This window comes from Condylura cristata, unplaced genomic scaffold (genome assembly GCF_000260355.1).
Source record: "Condylura cristata isolate star-nosed mole 26May11 unplaced genomic scaffold, ConCri1.0 scaffold00004, whole genome shotgun sequence".
In the NCBI taxonomy this organism is placed as follows: domain Eukaryota; kingdom Metazoa; phylum Chordata; class Mammalia; order Eulipotyphla; family Talpidae; genus Condylura; species Condylura cristata.
In genome coordinates, this window is record NW_004567105.1 from 60,968,318 (window position 1) to 60,988,034 (window position 19,717).

The 19,717-nt window shown below is 38.9% G+C and overlaps 1 protein-coding gene across 5 annotated transcripts in view; it reads right to left on the reverse strand.

Moving 5' to 3' along the window:
- Positions 1-19,717, reverse strand: part of RBM6 (RNA binding motif protein 6) — an 89,329-nt gene that overhangs the window by 68,865 nt on the left and 747 nt on the right. For 2 of the 5 annotated variants that reach the window (XM_004676141.1, XM_012720418.1), the window contains exons 2-5: positions 9,422-9,533; positions 4,040-5,303; positions 2,736-2,825; positions 165-234 (exon numbers count right to left, since the gene is read on the reverse strand). In XM_004676141.1, the coding sequence (XP_004676198.1) occupies positions 165-234; positions 2,736-2,825; positions 4,040-5,303; positions 9,422-9,465 (1,468 nt within the window). In that variant the 5' untranslated portion in view covers positions 9,466-9,533. Of the gene's footprint in view, positions 1-164; positions 235-2,735; positions 2,826-4,039; positions 5,304-9,421; positions 9,534-18,439; positions 18,460-19,717 lie in introns of those variants that run through there. The other 3 variants (XM_012720419.1, XM_004676142.1, XM_012720421.1) reach the window with 3 other exon arrangements.

A 19,717-nucleotide genomic window follows, 5' to 3' on the forward strand; every position in this document is an offset into this window, starting at 1 on the left:
AGAACCATAGGTAAAACTAAAGCTGGCTGCTCTTTAAAGGTACCAAAGGAGGTGCCTTGCAATCTTAATTGTGGTTTCTTGAAAATTTTTTCAGTTGTGCACAATGTAAGGATTTGGTAAAGACCATTCCTAACCCAAGACCACATGCATGTTAAGAAACTCACCTGTATTATACTCCTTCAACTGCAAGTCCTTCACAGGTATGCCATCAGGAGTCCGAAAGGCATTACGAATCTGCAAAAAATGAGAAGCTTACACTAATGAAACAAATCACAATCAAACTCTGATTACTACTGTCTTTTTTCTACTGGCTTTTATTTCACATAATTCTTTTTAAATATTTATTTATGCATGCAGAACTGCAGTACAGGCCAAAGGTGCGGTGAGAAGATTCACCAGAGACAAAGTGGGGAGCAGAACAGCAGAACAGTACATTGCTGAGGTGGGCAGCAGGCGAGACAGGAGAGGTCTGCTGCACCATGTGGGTCACCTCCCTGGCTGGGGATCAAATTCCTGCTAAAGAAGCTGCGGCTAGCTTAGTAGTGTTGCTCTTTAACCCATTGCGCCACCAGGGAGGGCCCCTATTCTACATAATTTAAAGCTATGATTGCTTTATAAAGGCATAATTAAAATGCACACTTTTAGGCTTTTAATATATGTTAAATGAGAACAGAATTATTAAAAAATTTCCAACTTTAGGGACCTTCCTGGGTGGCACAAGGGGTTAAAGTGCAGGTTTATGAAGCTATCCGAAGCCACTGCAGGAGTTGTTCAATCCCCAGCCAGGGAGGTGACTCACATGGTGCAGCAGACCTCTCCTGTGCCCTGCTCCCCTCAGCAGTGGCTTTGGGTAGCCACTGCCTGTTCTGTTCCCCAGTCTGTCTCTCTGATGGATCCTCTCACCCCCACACCTCTGGCCTCTATACCAGCTCTTGTATGCATAAATAAATAAAGCTTTTAAACATTTTCCCCCAAATTTAGAAAAGCAGAAGAAACTGTGAAGAGCTCCAGCTCTCGTTCTGAAATCTAAATACCTACATTCCAAGTCTCTCCTGCTCATTTGCTGTATCACAGTGCCCAGTTTCTCATCTGTTAGAGTTCATTCTAGTCCAGGGTCACAGGACTTGCACTCCTGCAGCCTACTCTGTTCTACTCCCCATCTACAAATGGACTGCTTTCCCCCTGCACTCAGGCCTGGGCTTCTCTTCATCCATGATGCCTTTCCTAACTATTAGAACTAAACAACCACTACCCTAGTGATACCTTAACCTTAGTTTTCTTCAGAGTGTTTATTACAGCCTGAAACTGCCAGTTTTTGCTTACTTTTTATCATCTTTGGAAGCAATGATTTAATAATGTTTACAGCTGTATCACTCAGTGCCTGGAACTCTGGCACACAGTAGTGTATAATATTTGTAGTGAATGAAAGAGCACTTATAGTACATTGTGATAACTAAATGAAATGCTATGAGCATCACATAATGCCTAACAAAGTAAGCATTTTTGTGGTGCTACAATTTTTTTCCCAAAGATTTTATTTATTTGTGCATACAGAACTAAGGTACAGTGGCCCTCCCTGGTGGTGTTAACAGGTTAGGATGCAGCACTGCAAGCTAGCCACAGCCGCTTCAGTGTGAATTAGATCCCTGGCCCCGGAGGTGATCCACATGGCACAGGAGACCTCTCTTTTCTTGCCTACTGCTCCCCTCAGCAGTGTACTTCATGGATCTGCCTATTCTGCTCCCCACTCTGTCTCTGGTGAGTCCTCTCACCGCCCCTGTACCTCTGGCCCTATACCCCAGTTAAGCAAGCATTAATAAATAAATCTTTAAAAAAAAGAACTGGGGGGCTCTCCCTGGTGACGCAGCGGGTTAAAGCACTGCACTAAGAAGCTAAAGCCACTTCAGCATGAGTTTGATCCCCACCTACCCTGGAGGTAATCTACAGGGCGTGGCAGACCTCTCCTAACCCACCCGCTGCTCCCCTCAGCAGTGTACTTCAACGATCTGCCTGTTTTGTTCCCCACTCTGTCTCTGGTGAAGCTTCTCACTGCCCCTGTACCTCTGGTCTATATCCCAGTTCTGTATGCATAAATAAATAAATCTTTAAAAAAAAGAACTGGGGTGCAGGGGCAATGAGAGGATTCACCAGAGACAGAGGGGGGAGCAGCCGGCAGGTCAAGAGAGGTCTGTTGCACCATGTGGGTTAGAGATGGAACTCACACTGAAGCGGCTAGGACTAGCTTGAAGTGCTGTGCTTTAACCCACTGGGCCACCAGGCAGGACCTGGTGTTACAATTTTTGGACTAAATTCTTCTGTAAGTTCAGTTATCATTTAATCAGCCAGTCCCTTAACAATGATCAATTAGGCAGCTTCTCGGTGTTTACTACTGTACTCCAATCCTCCCTTTTGGATTATACCCTAAGGAAGGATTATCAGATCTGAGAAGAACAATGAATTTTTTTTTTTCATTTACAAACCTCACCACAGTGAGTGCATGTACAACTGGTGAAATCTGAATAAGCTCTATAGCTGTACCAAAGCAAATTTCCTGCTTTAGCTACTATACTATAGTAAAGTAAAATATTAACATTAGGGGAGGTTAAGTAAAGAATACCCAAGACTGCATACATTTCTTTGCACCTTGCTGTGATCTGAAATTTTTCAAAATATAAAATTTAATAACTTTTTTTTTACCTGACCTCCTGCCCCAAAAAAAGAAAGAGGAGGTTTACCTCTTCTTTTGTGGCATTTTCAGGCACCCCACGTAATCGAATAAGTTTGCTTGGTTTCTCCTCACTTGGGCCAGTTCTATAATCTTGATCCTTGAATTAAGAATAAAAAATTATTTCAAAAATAAATGTATCTTAGTGTGTAAAATGAAACAACATGAAATGTAAATAACTCAGTATTAAAAATAAAAATAACTTGCATTATATGAAAATTCATAGTTTTATGAGTTCCAAATTTGATTTCAAATCATTAGACTATAAGCCAAGGTTCGGTGAAAGAGTCTTGATATAGTAAAGCATAATGTTAAGAGAAACAAAATGGAATAAGGCTTTTATAATCAGGAAAAAAGAAGTTAACATGTACTCAAAACTGTAATTTTCTTTTCCTGAGCGAGAACACAGAAAAAAACATTAAACTATGTCATTTATCAAAAATAGGATCTATAAACAAATTTCAGTACAAACAAGTATCTGGGTCTACAGCCTACAACTGTATATAATTCAGAGAAATCTGCATTTCCATATTCATTTAAGTCTCAGTTCCAACTGATTTCCTGACATTTCAAAAGTTCTAATAAGATTTAACTTTTGAGAAAAAGTCTCCAGTCACTAAGCAACCACAACCCCCAGTATGCCTACTTGTCCTCGCATTATTATCAACAGTGTTCTCTTTTACTCTTGAAAATATCTTGATTTGAGCAATAAATCAAGCACTACTATCCACAAAATTCATTCTTTAATAAAATCATGCCCTAGGGTTTCTGTTCAAAATTTTTTTAAAAACCTGAGCAGAGACAGGTATAATATAATCTATTTAAAAGGTAATATTTTCATGGTCCAACTGCAAATATAACTCCTCACTTATATTACATACGTTTTAGACATTATTCATGTAAAAATTTAACAGTTAACTTAACAAGACACTTACAACATCAATATCACCTGCTCATGACTAAGGAAAGACTCCTAAGTAGTCTCTAAAATGAGTGTCTAAGAAAAATGAAACTCAATACCTACAAAACCTCACTATACAAGAGCTGAGAGAACCAACTCCCAAAGACAGAAACTTTTCAAATTAAATTATCCCAAGGCATTTAAGGCATTTACCTTAGGCAAAATAGTGAAGTGGAACACAGCAAAAATACTATCTGACTGAGAGTACTTTCTCTACAGATATATACTCCACTCTTAAAAACAAATTTTTTTAAGAGTGGCATAAGGAGAGATCCAGGACTAATGGTTATGACCCTAGATACTACACTTTATCATTCAGAAAAGCAAAAAAGCAATCTACTCCATTAACATACCTGAAGATCCTTCTGACCATCTCGAGAAGTTTTGCCTTCTGAAAAAGACTTGCTCTGGCCATAGCCAAATATCTGGTTTCCTGGCAGCCTGTGATCCACATCACGGTACTCCATGCTTCTATAATCAGTGTCTTGCTGGCCAAGAAAGTCCAGACCACCTTCTTCTTTAAACATATCAGCATCTGAACTCTGTTTTTCACTTCCAGAAAGCTGTGACTTGTCTTGGTCTTGAAGTGGACTTTGGCTGTTCCGAAAGTCTGAAGATTCATGTTCAAAGGCTGCACCTTGTGTTTCTCCTTCTCTTGTTTCTGAATGCTCATATTCTCCCTTCTGAATGCCAAAAGCAGTCCTTTCTGTTGTATGGTCATGTGTGGATTCTTCTCTCTTATTTACATTCACACCAGAATGTTCTCTATCTTGTGTAGAGGGCTGACTGTACTCCAAAATATCTGGATCCACAGAGGGCATCTCCCTATCTTTAAATTCTATACAAGGTCCCACTTCTCTGCCCCTAAAATCCTGATCAGTCCTAGACCGGTGTCTACTTCTGAAATCTGAATGTGGTGTATCCCTGTCCCTAAAGTCTAGATCACTAGTACCTGAACCTCGGCCTCGGAAGTCCACCTGTGTTCCGTCTTTGTCCCTGAAGTCCAAATCAGATACATCTCTATTTCTAAAATCAGAACGAGACTGATCTCTGGCCCTGAAATCTAGATCAGATAAATCCCTTCCCCTAAAATCTGCATGGGATCCATCCCGGCCTCTAAAATCTAAATCATAAGTACTGCGACCCCTAAAGTCAGATGGGGGAGCGTCCCTACCTCTAAAGTCAACATTGTCTCTATAGTTCATGTGAGTTGTCTCCCTACCTCTATAATCCACAGAAGTACCATCTCCACCCCTATAGTCCATAGGTGGTCCTTCTCTATCCCGAAAATCCCCAGAATGTATGTCCCTACCCCTGAAATCCAACTGTGATGAATCTCTGCTCTGGAAATCAGAAGATGAGAAATCTCCCCCCCTGAAATCATGTCCAGATCCCTCCCCTCCTCGATAGTCACCATGCTGTCCGTCTCTAGCTCCATAGCTGAAAGAATGCTCCTCTACATTTGCAAAGGGAGGCCCCGAATGCCCCTGGAAATCAAAGGGAAGTGAATCTCTGCCAGGAAAGTTGCCAGAGTGTCTCTCTTGAACATGACTCTTAAGGGGAGGAGGAGGATAATCCCTGTTCCACCCGGGAGCAAACCTTTCTTCTTGGCTCCCACTGTAGAAACAAAGACAGTGTTATTCATATTGTCCAGAGAGTTTGAAATCTACACACCAGCATATTCTTCTCTAATCACAGCACATTCTTCTGTAAACATTTTTTTTTTTGGCAGAGTTCTGTAACAAAGTCCTAGATCTGCAGAAAACAGCAATGTTTTGCTATTTTAAGACGAAGTGGTGGAGTAAAGTTTTACGCTCCCATTTCAGAACTCGAGGAAAGTCAACACAAGGTTTTCAACATGACTGCTGCAGAAAAAGCTTTCACCCAGTCCTGCAACAGGGAAAATCCGCAACACCAGATAAGCTAGCAATGGTGACATGCTACAAGTTTCCATTCCTACAGCCAGGGAACTTAGAATTCCAAGAGCAACATGATGATTCCTATACATCAGAAAAATCAAATCACTGTGAATGTCTAACAGTTAAGTTTCAGGAGATGTCATTCTCTTTGGGGGTAATACTCCAAAATATTTTATTACAGCCACAGCATGGACACTACCAATCATAATGGATACTAGCTCAAAATGAAGAAATACTGGGTATAAATCACTAGTAGGGACACACCAGTGTTCACCAGCTGAGCATCAGCCCTGGCTGCTTTTCAATCCCAGTTCTACTAGTGGTTCCATCTAGAAGTTCTCACCTGGGTCCTATTATTGTGATTACTAAGGATATCACAGAAGGCACCATCAATCATGCCACTAGTATGTGTAAATCGACAAAGACAGACAACAGCATTCAGGAGTTTAAAGCTAAAGTGCCCTAGAGAGAATTAGTAGTCAAGCATTATCCCTGGGCTACAAATAAAGAAAGGTTGATATTCCAGACTCCAATTCCCCATATTAATTTTTCAGAGTAATAAAACATTTAAAAAAAAAAACCAGTATATTATGTTCACATTCTCAGTTTACAGAGCTCTAAAAACACAAGAGAACTGGCCCAATCATTCATACAATCCAACTTCTTCACTTTTCTTAATCTTCAGGTCATTTTACAAAATTTTTACAAGTTTTGACTAGGGAATTTATTAATACTCAATTACTCAGTTAGTTGCTTAGGATCTAAAACTTAAAGGGGAGGGGAGTGGAGGGAAGGGAGAATGTGAAAAAGGAAAATCTGACATGATCCAAAAGGTTCTCCACTACATAGAAGTAAAGCAAGAGTATTAAGAAGCCAATTCCAATTTAGTTATCTCCTTCTAGAATATATAGTTCTATTCAATGATCTTTCTGAGCTCAGACTATACCACTATAGAAAATTTTAAGGACAACTGATTCTGGGTCGCTCAGTTCAAGAAAAACAGCTACAAATGCTTTGTTAAACAGGAATCTAACAACAGTAAATCTAAATATCTGAATTACGTGTATTTAATGGTTTTGATTACTTCCATTAGCTCCATTAACATTAGGTACATCTCTGTGACCCATCTGAAAGGAGCAAATTTAAATGTTCTTTATAAGTAATACAATTTAAAATTCAGACATTACCACTAATCCTAAGTGTCGCTCATTTTTAAAAAAATTATTAAAATCCCAACTATGAGCTTGCAGGAAGATTTAAGTCTCAGCAGACACTCACAGGATCACCGCTTAAGAATCATAACTTCCATATTTTCTGCCTAGAACACATCCAATATCACCTCTGAATACTGCCTTACGGCGTATCATATCATCTTAATTTGAAAAGATCAAACAGATCTCAAATAAGTACTATGCTAGGATTCCTAGAACTGTATTTTATGTAGACTATTCAAAAAAGCAGTTCTATTAATATAAAATATCGGGAAACCCACGAGGATTACAATTGAGATGAAAAAAAATGTACAAAATGATGTAAAAATAAACTATTATATTATTAAATATATATATATAAAATATCAGTGGCTATGAAAAATTTTCAATCAAAATAAAATAAAGAAGTTGTAAAAATGAAACACAAAATCATTTTACTGTAAGATACCTTCTAAAATTCAAATTGGTCCCAACAACAGTTATGTTATATAAATTATGTATCCTTTCTGACCAAAGATCTTAAAAAATAATATGTAATGGTTTATGTTTAAGCTAAATTAAGGTAAGGAAATATAATTTTAAATAAACAGGTCAAAGAAAACCTGTCCTGAAGTTTTTTTAAATTTGTTTATTTTTTAATGGAATGATTCAAGAAATTGCCTGTCATACTGGCACAGGGGCTATGCTAATCTTCTCTGTATTGTTACAATTGTAGTATATGTGCTACCAAAGCTAGTAACAGAAAAATTTTTTAAGTTATGCAAAAATTAAAGATACCTAGCATATCTGAAGGCGTACCAAAACCATCTAAATTGGGTTAATTCTACAAGAAGTAGTGTCTAACTTACAAAATAATTTTACATAAATACGAGTAGAAAAGAAAGATTATAATCTAAATATTTTAAAATGTTAACATTAAAGCCCACTAATCTAGACTAAGAATGGGCCAACTTTGTCTATAAAGGCCAGATAATAATTATACTAGGCTTTGTAGTCTCCAACTCAATTATTCAACTCTGCCAATGTAGTATGAAAGAAACCACGGACAATTTGTTAACAAGTGATCAAGGCTGTGATCCAATTAAACAGCAAGCTACAGAATATAATTTTCTAACCACAGATCCAGACGTTGATATTTTGAAAGAATAAACATACCCAGCATCACCATCAATGCTTTAAGGATGGCTGAGCAGAAAGTAAAGATCCCTATCATTTAGTAGTCATTAATTAGCTTTACTAAATATTATATGAATTTTTAAACACATTTTCAAATGACCTAAATTTTTCATTTGAACCCCAAGTTTCAGAATAATGAATGAAAGTATCTGTTGAATTTACACAATACAAAGTCTCACCAACTGCTAATCCAAAAGAAAATACACTAGTTACAGAAGTTTCAACTGACACATAATTTTCTAATGTATAACTTAAAGGTCAGATTTCTTCACCATATACCAAGTAAAACCACAAAAATCACATTCCTACAGGATTTTATTAATAGTGAACAAGGCAAATTTTAAAAATAGTTTTAACTTCAAATCATTAGTGCTTATTACCTAAGACTACAACAAATTCACTACCTAAATCTTAAATATATTTATAACTGAATGGTACCACTTCTCTTGGTACCCCTAAAACTGAAATGTATTTTAGAAAATTGCATCAAGAAAGCTCTCTTTCTCAGAAGTAATTATGGTCTCTGAAACACAATGTGCCATGGGCAAAACAAGGCTCTGGATTCTATACAGAATTAGTGAACTTAATGGGTCACTTGTATACATTTGTCAATTCTATGTACATATTGTTAGCTTTCCTTCTTAGCCAAGTATGTGTTACTTGGCTAAGAAATAAAAAGTGAGTTAAAAATTGGGGGAGTTCTTAATGTTAAAAAAAAAAATGCTTAGGGCCTGACTGGTGGTATAGGTGTTAAAGTCTCAGAGTTATCAGTATACTACCAGCCATTGTGGCATGAGTTCGCTTCCCGGCCAAGGAACTGACCCACATGGTGCATCAGACCTCTCCTGTCTCACTCCCTGCTCCCTTCAGCAGAGCATTTCAGTAGATAGACCTGTTCTGATCCCCATTCTGTCTCCAGTGAATCCTCTCACCCTCCCACACCTCTGACTTACACTCCAGTTCTTGTGTGCATAAATAAATAAAAATAAATCCTAAAAATACTAAAACACAAAATACTTGGTATAATGGGTAGTCAACCTCATAATTACTTTAAAAATGAGAAGAAAATTTTAAATAGTTCCTATATTTGAACTGGGCCCTCCCTGGTGGTATAACAGGTTAGAGTACAGCACTGCAAAGTTACCAGCAGTCACTTCACTGCAAGCTCGATCCCCGGGCAGGGAGGTGACTCACATGACGTGACAGACTTGTGTCGCCTGCTGCTCCCCTCAGCAGTGTACTTCGTTGATCTGTCTGTTCTGCCCCCACCTGCTTCTGGAGAATCCTCTCACTGCCCCTCTGGCCTGTACCCGTTTTGTATGCATAAATAATCTTTTTAAAAAATTCTGAGCTGTTTGTACACAAATATCCCACTTCATCTTTAACATTAAAATACCAGCCATTTCAGTATTCAAATTTCAAAACTTACCGAAAAGGTCCTGTTCTGTTAGCAGGTCGAGAATCCCCCCACATCTCTTTCCTTGCCAAGAGGACCCCAATAAATAGATCCTTTTGTTATCAAACCCTGGGTTTAGTAGGACCTATACAAAATAGAGCACAAAAAATAAATATTAGAACATAAAATAAAAACTAATTTCCTCCTATCTGGCATAATTAGGAGCCACATATTTTTGGAAGTCATTTTTAAATATTTATGTATTAATTTATAACCAGAAAAATACATTTTTAATTAGAAATGCACACTCTCAGATACCAGAAAATTCTCAATGTACCAAACATACATCTCTTTTCTAAATTATTTACTAGTTTTCTAGCATCTATTCTACCTTTCTTTTTAGAAATATCATCTTGGGCCTCCCTGGTACCTTAGGGATTAAATCTCAGCTCTATCACTGCTACTACCAAAGTTCAATCCTGGCCACGGAGCTGACCCACAAGCACAGCAGACCTCTCCTGTCTCCCCTTAGCAGTGTATTTCAGTAAACATGCCTGTTCTGTTCTCCACTCTGTCTCTAGTGAATACACTCAGACATATACCCACTCCATACCTCTGGCTTACACCCAGTTCTTCTACACACACACACAGAAATAACCAAAAAAACTGCAGACTACAGACTCAGAAATGGAGAGGCTGGGATAAAATACTTTGGAAAATTACACCATTATAAAGCAAAATGTATACATGAAAATTCTTATGTACAACCAGACAAGATATGATCAGGCAGGCCCTGAGAAAACCTCAAAGCACCTGAAGCTGATCCCTAAGCCCAGAGCAAGATCAGCTAAGAGTGCCTCAACACCAAATAATCTGCATGGTTTGGCAAGGGTTTTTTAATCATGACACCAACAGTACACAGAACAAAAGAAAAAATAAAGTGAACTTCATCAAAATTAAAAACTTCTGTTTTTCAAAGTACAATCTCAAGAGAAGAAAAAGAAAATTCACAGGTCTCTTTTTTGCTTTTGTGGTGTACTTTCTTCTAGTTTTTGTTAGTCTGAACTCCTGTCATTCAAGAAAATCTTGGCCAAAATACATGAACAAAAGTTAAAGAACACATATGACAAGGAATAGTTGTTGCAAAAAATAGCTGAGAGAAATCTCAGAACATACTACTACAGCCTTCAACATTCACCCCTTAAAAATCACAAACCTTGCTGAAGGGGGAAAATCTGATTTCCAATGTTATCATTTTATAATAGTCAAGTTGATTTTAGATGACCAAAAAAAAAAAAATCGAAAGAACACAAATAGGCAAATTTGAGCCATTCAAAGGGGAAAACTTGACAGAAACTATCTTTGTGTAAGCCCAGGCATCAGATTTCATAGACAAAGACTTTACAACTGTCTTAAATATACTTAAAAAAAAAAAGTAATAATAATAACATGGACAAAGAACTAAAGAAAATCAGGAAAACAATGTGTAAGTACAATGAGGCTATAAACAAAGAGAAATCTATACAGATAAACAAAATTCATTGGAAAGAAAATTCACTAGAGAAGTTCAACAGAAGATCTGAGCAGAAAGAAGGAAAAAATCAGTGATTTTGAAGATAGGGCACTGAAATTATAATCTGAAACAGAAAGAAAAATACAAAGGTAAACAAAGTTTTAAGGATCATGGAAACACCATAAAGCAGACCAACATGTGATTATAGGAGTTCCAGGAGAAGAAAGAGAAAGAACAGAAATATTTCAAGAGTTCCAAGGCCCTCCTTGAGGCACAATTAAAGTGCAGCAGTGTCAAGCTATCCACAGCCACTGTAGCACAAGTTCCTTCCCTGGCCAGGGAGGTGACCACATGGCCCAGCAGACCTCTCCTGACCCACCCACTACTCCCCTCAGCAGTATATTTCAATAGATCCGCCTGTTCTGCTCCCCATACTCTGCCTCTGGTGAATCCTCTCACCCTCCCCAACTCTGGCCTGTACCCCAGTTCTGTACACATAAATAAATAAATCTTTAAAACACAAACAGTTCTCAAGACAATGCAATTAAAAAAAATAACTAAGTGTTCATTATAACTAGATGGGTCCTGTAAGAAATACTAAAAGGAAATCTTTAGGTTGAAATGAGAGGAAATTGAAATGGTAACTCAAAGCCACATAAAGAAATAAAGATGTCTTGGGCCTTCCTTGTGGCACAAGGTGTTAAGTGTCAGTACTATGAAGCAACCACTGCAATACAAGTTCAATCCCCGTCCAGGGAGGTGACCCACATGACACAGCAGACCTCTCCTGTCTTACTGGCTGCTCCCCTCAGCAGTGTGTTTTGGTGGAGACACCTGTTCTGCTCTCCACTTTCTCTGGTAAGTCCTCTCACCCCCCCACACTTTTGGCCTGCACCCCAGTTCTTATATACATATGTAAGTTTAAAAAATGGATGACAGACCTGATTGTAAAAGGTAAAGTGATAAAATTCTCAGATGAAAATAAATATGAATGTGATCTCTGATGCAGCTATGACTTCTTAGGTAAGACAGATACCAAAAGCACAAGCAACAAAAATAAACTTGATTATAATCAAATTTAAAGCTTTTATGTTTTAAAGGACTTCATTAACAGTTAGTGCACTCTGCACTCCTCTTGGTAGCACAATAGGGTAAAGCGCAGCATTATGAAGCCACTGCAACATGAGTTCGATCCCAGGCCAGGAAGGTGACCCATACATTGTGGCAGACCTCTCCTGTCCTGCTGCTGCTCCCTTCAGCAGTGTGTATCAGTACATCTGCCTGTTCTGCTTCCCACTCTGTCTCTAGTGAATCCTCTCACCGCCCCCCCAACACCTCTGGCCTGTGCCCCAGTTCTGTATGCATAAACAAACAAATCTTTTTTTTAAATGACCACACAGAATGGGAAGAACTTGAGAAAATCATGTATCCAATAAGGGATTTTGGAATTTTAGAACTCAATAAAGAAAGGAAAACCCAATGTTTAAAATAGACAAAGGCTATGAATATACATTTCTCCAATGATGATACACAAATAGTCAATATATGAGAAAATTTCTCAAATTTAAATGGGTAAAACTCTGCTGCTAGGAGGGAGCCAGGACCACTTTTGGTAAATAAAACTGGCACTGGGCAGTGAACCAAATGCCATGTTGAGACTTTTAAATGCTGAAGTTCATCAGATCCATAGCTGATATATATAGCAAGACCAAAGTCAAGAAAGTCAAAATCCACAAGGAATATAATCCTACCATATCATCTAATTGAAAAATGATACTCAAACATCAATTCCATAAACTGACTGTGGCTGGCGTACATGTACACGGGCGCTAAAGGGTCTGCTACCTCAACTGCCCAAATCCTGCCCTCAACTGAAGCTACACAGCAGTGAATGAAGAGACCCTGAGCTTAATTAGTTCGATCCCTGGCCAGCGCCCTAACACATATGGCACAGCAAACGTCTCCTGTCTCGCGCACTGCTCCCCTTAACAGTGTTTTTCAGTAAATTCACCTGTTTTGCTCCCTGGTGAATCCTCTCAAGCCCTGCACCTCTAGCTTAGACCCCAGTTCTTGCACACAAAAATATTTTTTAATTTAAAAAAAAAAGATTTATTTATTTATGCATACAAGAACTATGGTACAGGCTAGAAGTGTGGGAGGTGAGAGGAATCACCAGAGACAGCACGGGGAACAGAACAGGCAGATCAACTGAAATCCACTGCTGAGAAGAGCAGTGAGCAGGTCAGGAGAGGTTTCCACACCATGTAGGTCACATCCCTGGCCGGGGATTGAACTTGTGCCGTGCCGCAGTAGCTGTGATGGCTTCATAGTGCTGTGCTTTAACCCAATGCGCCATCAAGGAGGGCCTTAAATTTTAAAATTTCTTTAAAATAAAATCTATAGGCCCTCCCTGGTGGCGCAGCGGGTTAAAGCACAGCACTGAGAATCTGAAGCCACTTCCGTATGAGTTCGATTCCCGCCTGCCGCCTGCCCCGGAGGAGACCACATGGCGAACCAGACCTCTCCTGACCCGCCCGCTGCTCCCCTCAGCAGTGTACTTCATCGATCTGCCTGTTCTGCTCCCCACTCTGTCTCTGGTGAAGCCTCTCACCGCCCCTGAGCCTCTGGCCTGTACCCCAGTTCTGTATGAATAAATAAATAAGTCTTTAAAAAAAATAAAATAAAATAAAATCTATATATATTATGGTGTCCCTTTTTTAATAATCATTTAATCTTGGGAAAATGGAAAAAAGAATCAGATATAACTGTAGAACCAAAAACAATAGTGCTTCTAAAAGAAAACAGAGGCCCTCCCTGGTGACGCAATGGGTTGGAGCACAGCACTATGAAGATAACGGCAGCCCCTGAAACACGAGTTCGATTCCTGGCCAGGGAACTGACCCACATGGCATGGCAGACCTCTCCACTCTCACCTGATGCTCCCATTAACAGTGTGTTACAGCAGTACATCTCCCTGTTCTTCTACTCACTCTGTCTCTGGTGAATCCTCTCACTTCCTGCACCTCTAGCCTATACCCCAGTTCTTGTATGCATAAATAAATAAATCTTAAAAAATAATAATGAAAAAAAAAAAGATAGAAGAAAACACAGGCAAGCCTCCCTGGTAGCTCAGGAGTTAAAATCTCAGCACTATCAAACTATCACCAACCACTGGAGCATGAGTTTGATGCCCAGCCAGGGTGTTGACCCACATAGCACAGCAGACCTGTCCTGTCTCACCCCTGTCCACCTCAACAGTATGTTTCAGTACATCTGCCTGTTCTGCTTCCCACTCTGTTTCTGGTGAATCCTCTCAACCCCATACTTCTGGTGTATACCCCAGTTCTTGTATGCATTTATAAATAAAAGCAAATTTTTAAAAAAAAATTAAAACACAGGAGAAAATCTTTTTCAGCCTAGTATCAGCAACCTTGGTATCAGATACAACCCAGAAAGATAAATCATAAAAGAAAAAGATTAAAAACATAATGAGATACAATTATAGATAGGCAAGAGCTGCTAAAATGACAAATTCACCAATCAAACACACAAGGCTTTCCAGCTATCAGAAATATGATACATTGCTGGCAAGAATGCAAAATGGTACAACCACTTTAGACGTTGGTCTCACACAAACATTATATTATGACCTAGCAATTCCTCTTCCAAGTATTATCCAAGATAAATGAACACAAAAATGAATACAAAAATGTTCCCAACAGCTTTATTCATAATAGTTTTAAAAATGGAAACTATCCTTCAATAAGAGATGAAACAGATAATGTGATGTCTTTAAAGATATTCCCCCCGGGGTACTGTACTTCACTTAGATTTAAATAGAGAGGTGACTTGTTGGTAAAGAGGGAAAAAGATTAATAAGAAAGGGGAAGTGGAAAAGGAGAATCAGCAAGATCTATTTTTCATTTTGCTTTTTGTTATAAAATATATATATAATTACCATTTAAACCATTTTAAGTAAAAAGCCAGTGATATTAAGTACAGTCAGACTGTTATGCAAGCATCATCCCCATCCATTCACAGCACTTTTTCCATCACGTAAAAGTGAACTCTGTACCCATTAAATGATAACTCCCCAGTCCCCCTTAACTGAGTTGTTGGCAACCACCACTCTACCTTCCCTCTGTCATTTTGACTACTCTACATATCTCCTAATAGTAGAATTATACAGGCCCTCCCTGGAGATGCACAGGCTAAAGCGCAGCACTACAAAGCTGGCCTAGCTGCTTCAGCATGACTTCAATCCCCGGCCAGGGTGACCAACATGGTGCAACAGATTTCTCCTGTTTCGTCCACTGCTCCCTTTAGCAGTGTACTTTGTCAATCTGCCTGTTCTGCATCCCACTGTCTCTCATGAATCCTTTCAATGTCCCTGCACCTCTGACCTGTACCAGAGTTCTGTGTGCATAAATAAATAAATCTTAAAAAAAAAAAATCATACAATATTTGTCCTTTCATGACTGGCTTATTTCACTTAGCATATCTTCAAGGTTCATCCATACTGTAATATCTATTCCTTCTTAAGACTGAGTAGTATGTCATTGTATGTATATACCACATTTTGTTTATCTATTCATCTACTGGACAGTCGAGTTGCTTCTACCTCTTGACCATTATTAATAATGCTGCAGGCCCTCTCTGGTGGTGTAAAGGGTTAGGCTGCAGCACTGCTATATAGCTCTGGCTGCTTCAGTACGAATTCAATCCCAGGCCCTGGAGGTGATCCACATGGCCTGGCAGACCTCTCCTGACCCACCCGCTGCTCCCCTCAGCAGTGTGCTTCGTCAATGTGCCTGTTCAGCTCCCCTGTCTCTGGTGAAGCCTCTTACTGCCCCTGCACCTCTGGCTTGTACTCCAGTTCTGTATAAATAAATCTTTTTAAAAAAAAATGCTGCAATGAACACAGGCATAAAGTATCTCTTCATATCCTTGCTTTCAATTCTTTTTTGTGCCCACCTCAACCACAATGCACATGCTGACATACCAAACCCCCAATGTAACTACCTTTTCAGATAGAATATTTAAAGAAAAGTTAAAAGGCCCAAAGGGCAGGTCCTAAAAAGAAAAGTTAAAAGGCCCAAAGGGCAGGTCCTAAATCAAAAGGAGGGATATCAGAGGCAGAGACATCAGGAATGCAAGCACAGAGATAACTGCATGTGAGGACACAGCAAGAAGGCAGTCTTCCACTAGCCAAGGAGGCCTCACCAAAACCTAATCCTGCTAGCACTCTGGTCTTCCAGATTGTGAGAAAATTTTCTGCTGATTAAGCCACCAATCTCAGGTGTTTTATTATGGCAGTCTTAGCAGAATACAAGTTTCTCCAAGTTCTCCATCAGCATATTCTTTTCTTTTTTTTTTTTTCTTAATGTCATCTGAATAGGTGTGAAAGGTATTTTACGTCAGTTTTCACTTGCATTTTCCTAATGATTGATGATACTAAGCATCTTTTCAAGTGCTTATTGGCTCTCTGGGTCTCCTTCTTTTGCCCAGTTTTGAATTAAATTGGTTTTGTTGCTGTTGAGTTTAGGAATTTTCTAGATATGGTGGTATTAATCCCTAACCAGATATGTATTGGGAAATATTTTCTCTCATTCTTTGATCTGCCCTTTTATTCAAATAATAGTGTTCTTTGATGCACAAAAGTTTTTAATTCTGATGAAGTTCAACTTGTCTGGAAGATGCTATACCACAGATGAACCCTGAGGACATTACAAGTGAAATAAGCCTGTCACAACTAATGTTGTGACATTTATGACTCCACTTATATGAGGTATATAAAATAGGCAAATTCATAATGATAGAAAGTAGAATGACTGTGCCAGAAGTCAGAAAAGATAATGATGGGAAGAGGAACACAATTCTGATTTGATGAAGGGGAAGAGGAACACAATTCTGAGGCTACAAGATGATGTGGCTGCACAACAATGCAAATGTATGCAAGTAAAAAGTCCTTAAAAGACAGAGACAGATAATACTTCACAACCATTAGGGTGGATATCATTTAAACACACACACACAAACACCCAAAATAACAAGTGTTAGCAAGGATGTGGAGAAATTGATGTGCATCACTAGTAGGAATGTAAAATTATGCAAATACTGTTTTAAAAAAAACAGTCCAGAGCTTCCTCAAACAGCCAAAATAGAAATTATCATATGACCCATCTTGGGTATAAACCCAAAGAAATTGAAAGTAGGGGCATAAAGAAATACTTGTATAACCATGTTCACAGAATAGTTACACAATAGCCAAAAGATGGAAACAATCATCTACCTACAACAGAATGTTACTCCTCTTTAAAGTACTAAAGACAGGGCCTCCCTGGGCACAAGTGTCAAAGCTTAGCACTATGATTCTATTTGCAGCATGCAGCACAAATTCGATCCCCCATGGAGGTAACCCACATCCCACTCAGTCTCTGGTGAATCCTCTCACTGCCCCACACCTCTCTGGCCTGTACCCCAGTTCTTCGATGAATAAATTGTTTTTAAAAAAAAGCACTAAAGGGCCCTCCCTGGTGGCGCAGGGGGTTAAAGCACTGCACTAAGAAGCTAAAGCCACTTCCGAATGAGTTCGATCCCCACCTGCCCCGAAAGAGATCCACTTGGCATGGCAGACCTCTCCTGACCCGCCCGCTGCTCCCCTCAGCAGTATACCTCAGCGATCTGCCTGTTCTGCTCCCCACTCTCTCTGGTGAATCCTCTCACCCTCCGCATCTCTGGCCTGTACCCCAGTTCTGTATGAATAAATAAATAAATCTTTAAAAAAAAAAAAAGGGCCTGTCACAAACTAAAGGGCCCTCCCTGCTGGGGCAGTGGGTTGAAGTGCTGCACTGCGAAGCTAAGCCAAGCCATGACCACTTCAGTGGGAGTGATCCCTGCCTGCAAGTGATCCACAGGGCACAGCAGACCTCTCCTGTCTTGCCTGCTGCTCCCCTCAGCAGTGTATTTCACTCAATCTGCCTGTTCTGCTCCCCATTCTGTTTCTGGTGAATCCTCTCACCACCCCTGCACCTCTGGCCTGTACCCCATTTCTGCATGCATATTTTAAAAATAAAAAAATAAAAATAAAGGACTAAAAATGTCACCTATATCTCAACAACTACAACAAAATTTTATTTAAAAAGGAATGTAGTATAGATATATACTGACATAAATAAACCGTGAAAATATTATGCTAAATGAAATAAGCCAGACAGAAAAGAACAAATATTGTTATGATTCTATTTACATGGATTACCTACAACAAGCAAATTAATAGAGAGAATACAGATTAGAGGCTACCATGGGCTAGACGGGTAGAACAATGGGCATTAATTTGTAACAATTAGGCTGTTTCTATTTGAAGTGATAAAAAAGTTTTAGAAATCAATGGCAGTGAGGGTTGTATGTAATTAATGCACTGGAATTTTATACTTAAAAGTGGTCTGAATGGCAAATTTTGCTACAACATATGTAACAAAATATACTTACACACTTTTTTTTATTAATACATGATACAAAAACACACACACACATACCTTAAATGACCTGTACTGGTGTATGAAGTATATCTCAACAAAGCTGTTAAGAGAGAAAGGTAACAATGGTGGCTAACACTTAAAGAACTTTCAGGACACCAGTTCTACAAGCATTACATGTATTACATAAATGTTACAGGCAGCCTATAATATGGTTACATTTCTTAACCTTATTCCACAGATGAGTAAACTGAGGCTACATAATTTGCCCAATGTTACTGAGTTAATGGAGAACACTGGGATTTAAACCCCATCAGATTCTATAGCTCCTACAGTTACCCATTCTGCTATAACAAGGCCCACAGTATGAAAAGAGGGTTATAAAAAGGCACTCAATAAATGTCCCATTATCTAAGTGAATGAGATGAAGAATGTAGTGTAGGAGTCTAGAAGAAAAATTAATACTAAGCATTTAGTATTTAGTATATAGCTAGTAGGCCCCACCAATGAATGCTTTAATATCTTTAAGTTTTCATAACTTTACAAATTTTAATCTTAATGTAACTCTGAATCATATTTACACATTTAAACATGAGAAGGGTATATAACGTTGCCTAATCAATATTGCACTAACACTGGATAGTTGATTCAGTAACCTTCCTCTTGACAATTCTCCTTTGATAGGCAACTAGAATCTAGGACCTAAAGGTAAAAAAAAAACCCCAAAATTGGTAACATAATTCTATAACGAAGGGTACTACAGATACTCGAAAGAGAGGGTACCTAGTCTACAGGTTGGGTACCTAGTTAGGAAATAGTTAACAGAGAACTGATTCAGGTCTAATTTCTTGTGTGTTTCACTAAAACCGTAACATCGTTAGTTACTTCTGACACTTGCCAATCCTACCAGAGTTCTTGACACCTCACTACAGTCCTTACAAGTTTGCTGATGTTAACACTATTAAACCGTGCACAATGATGGCATTACTCAACAGGAAGTTAAAAACTAACAAACCTAGGACACAATCCAGAGTTCAAAAAATGAACCAGGTGACCTGACACATTAGAGTCTACCGAATAGCTTCACTTAGATCTAGCAAGTCTGATCTTCGTAAGTAAACCTCGAGTATGCAAAACCACCATCACCCCTACAATTTGTCCCTACAAAACAAACTCCTTTTTATTACAAGAGCTGAACCCAGTGGCAATCTATTCTAAAGAGAAAAACAAATTTACAACACCAAAAGGAATCTAATAACTGAATACGGGCAGAATTCCCTCTCTTCACACATTTACCCAACGGGCGAAAACCCACCAGACCACTTCCCCGCCCCCGAG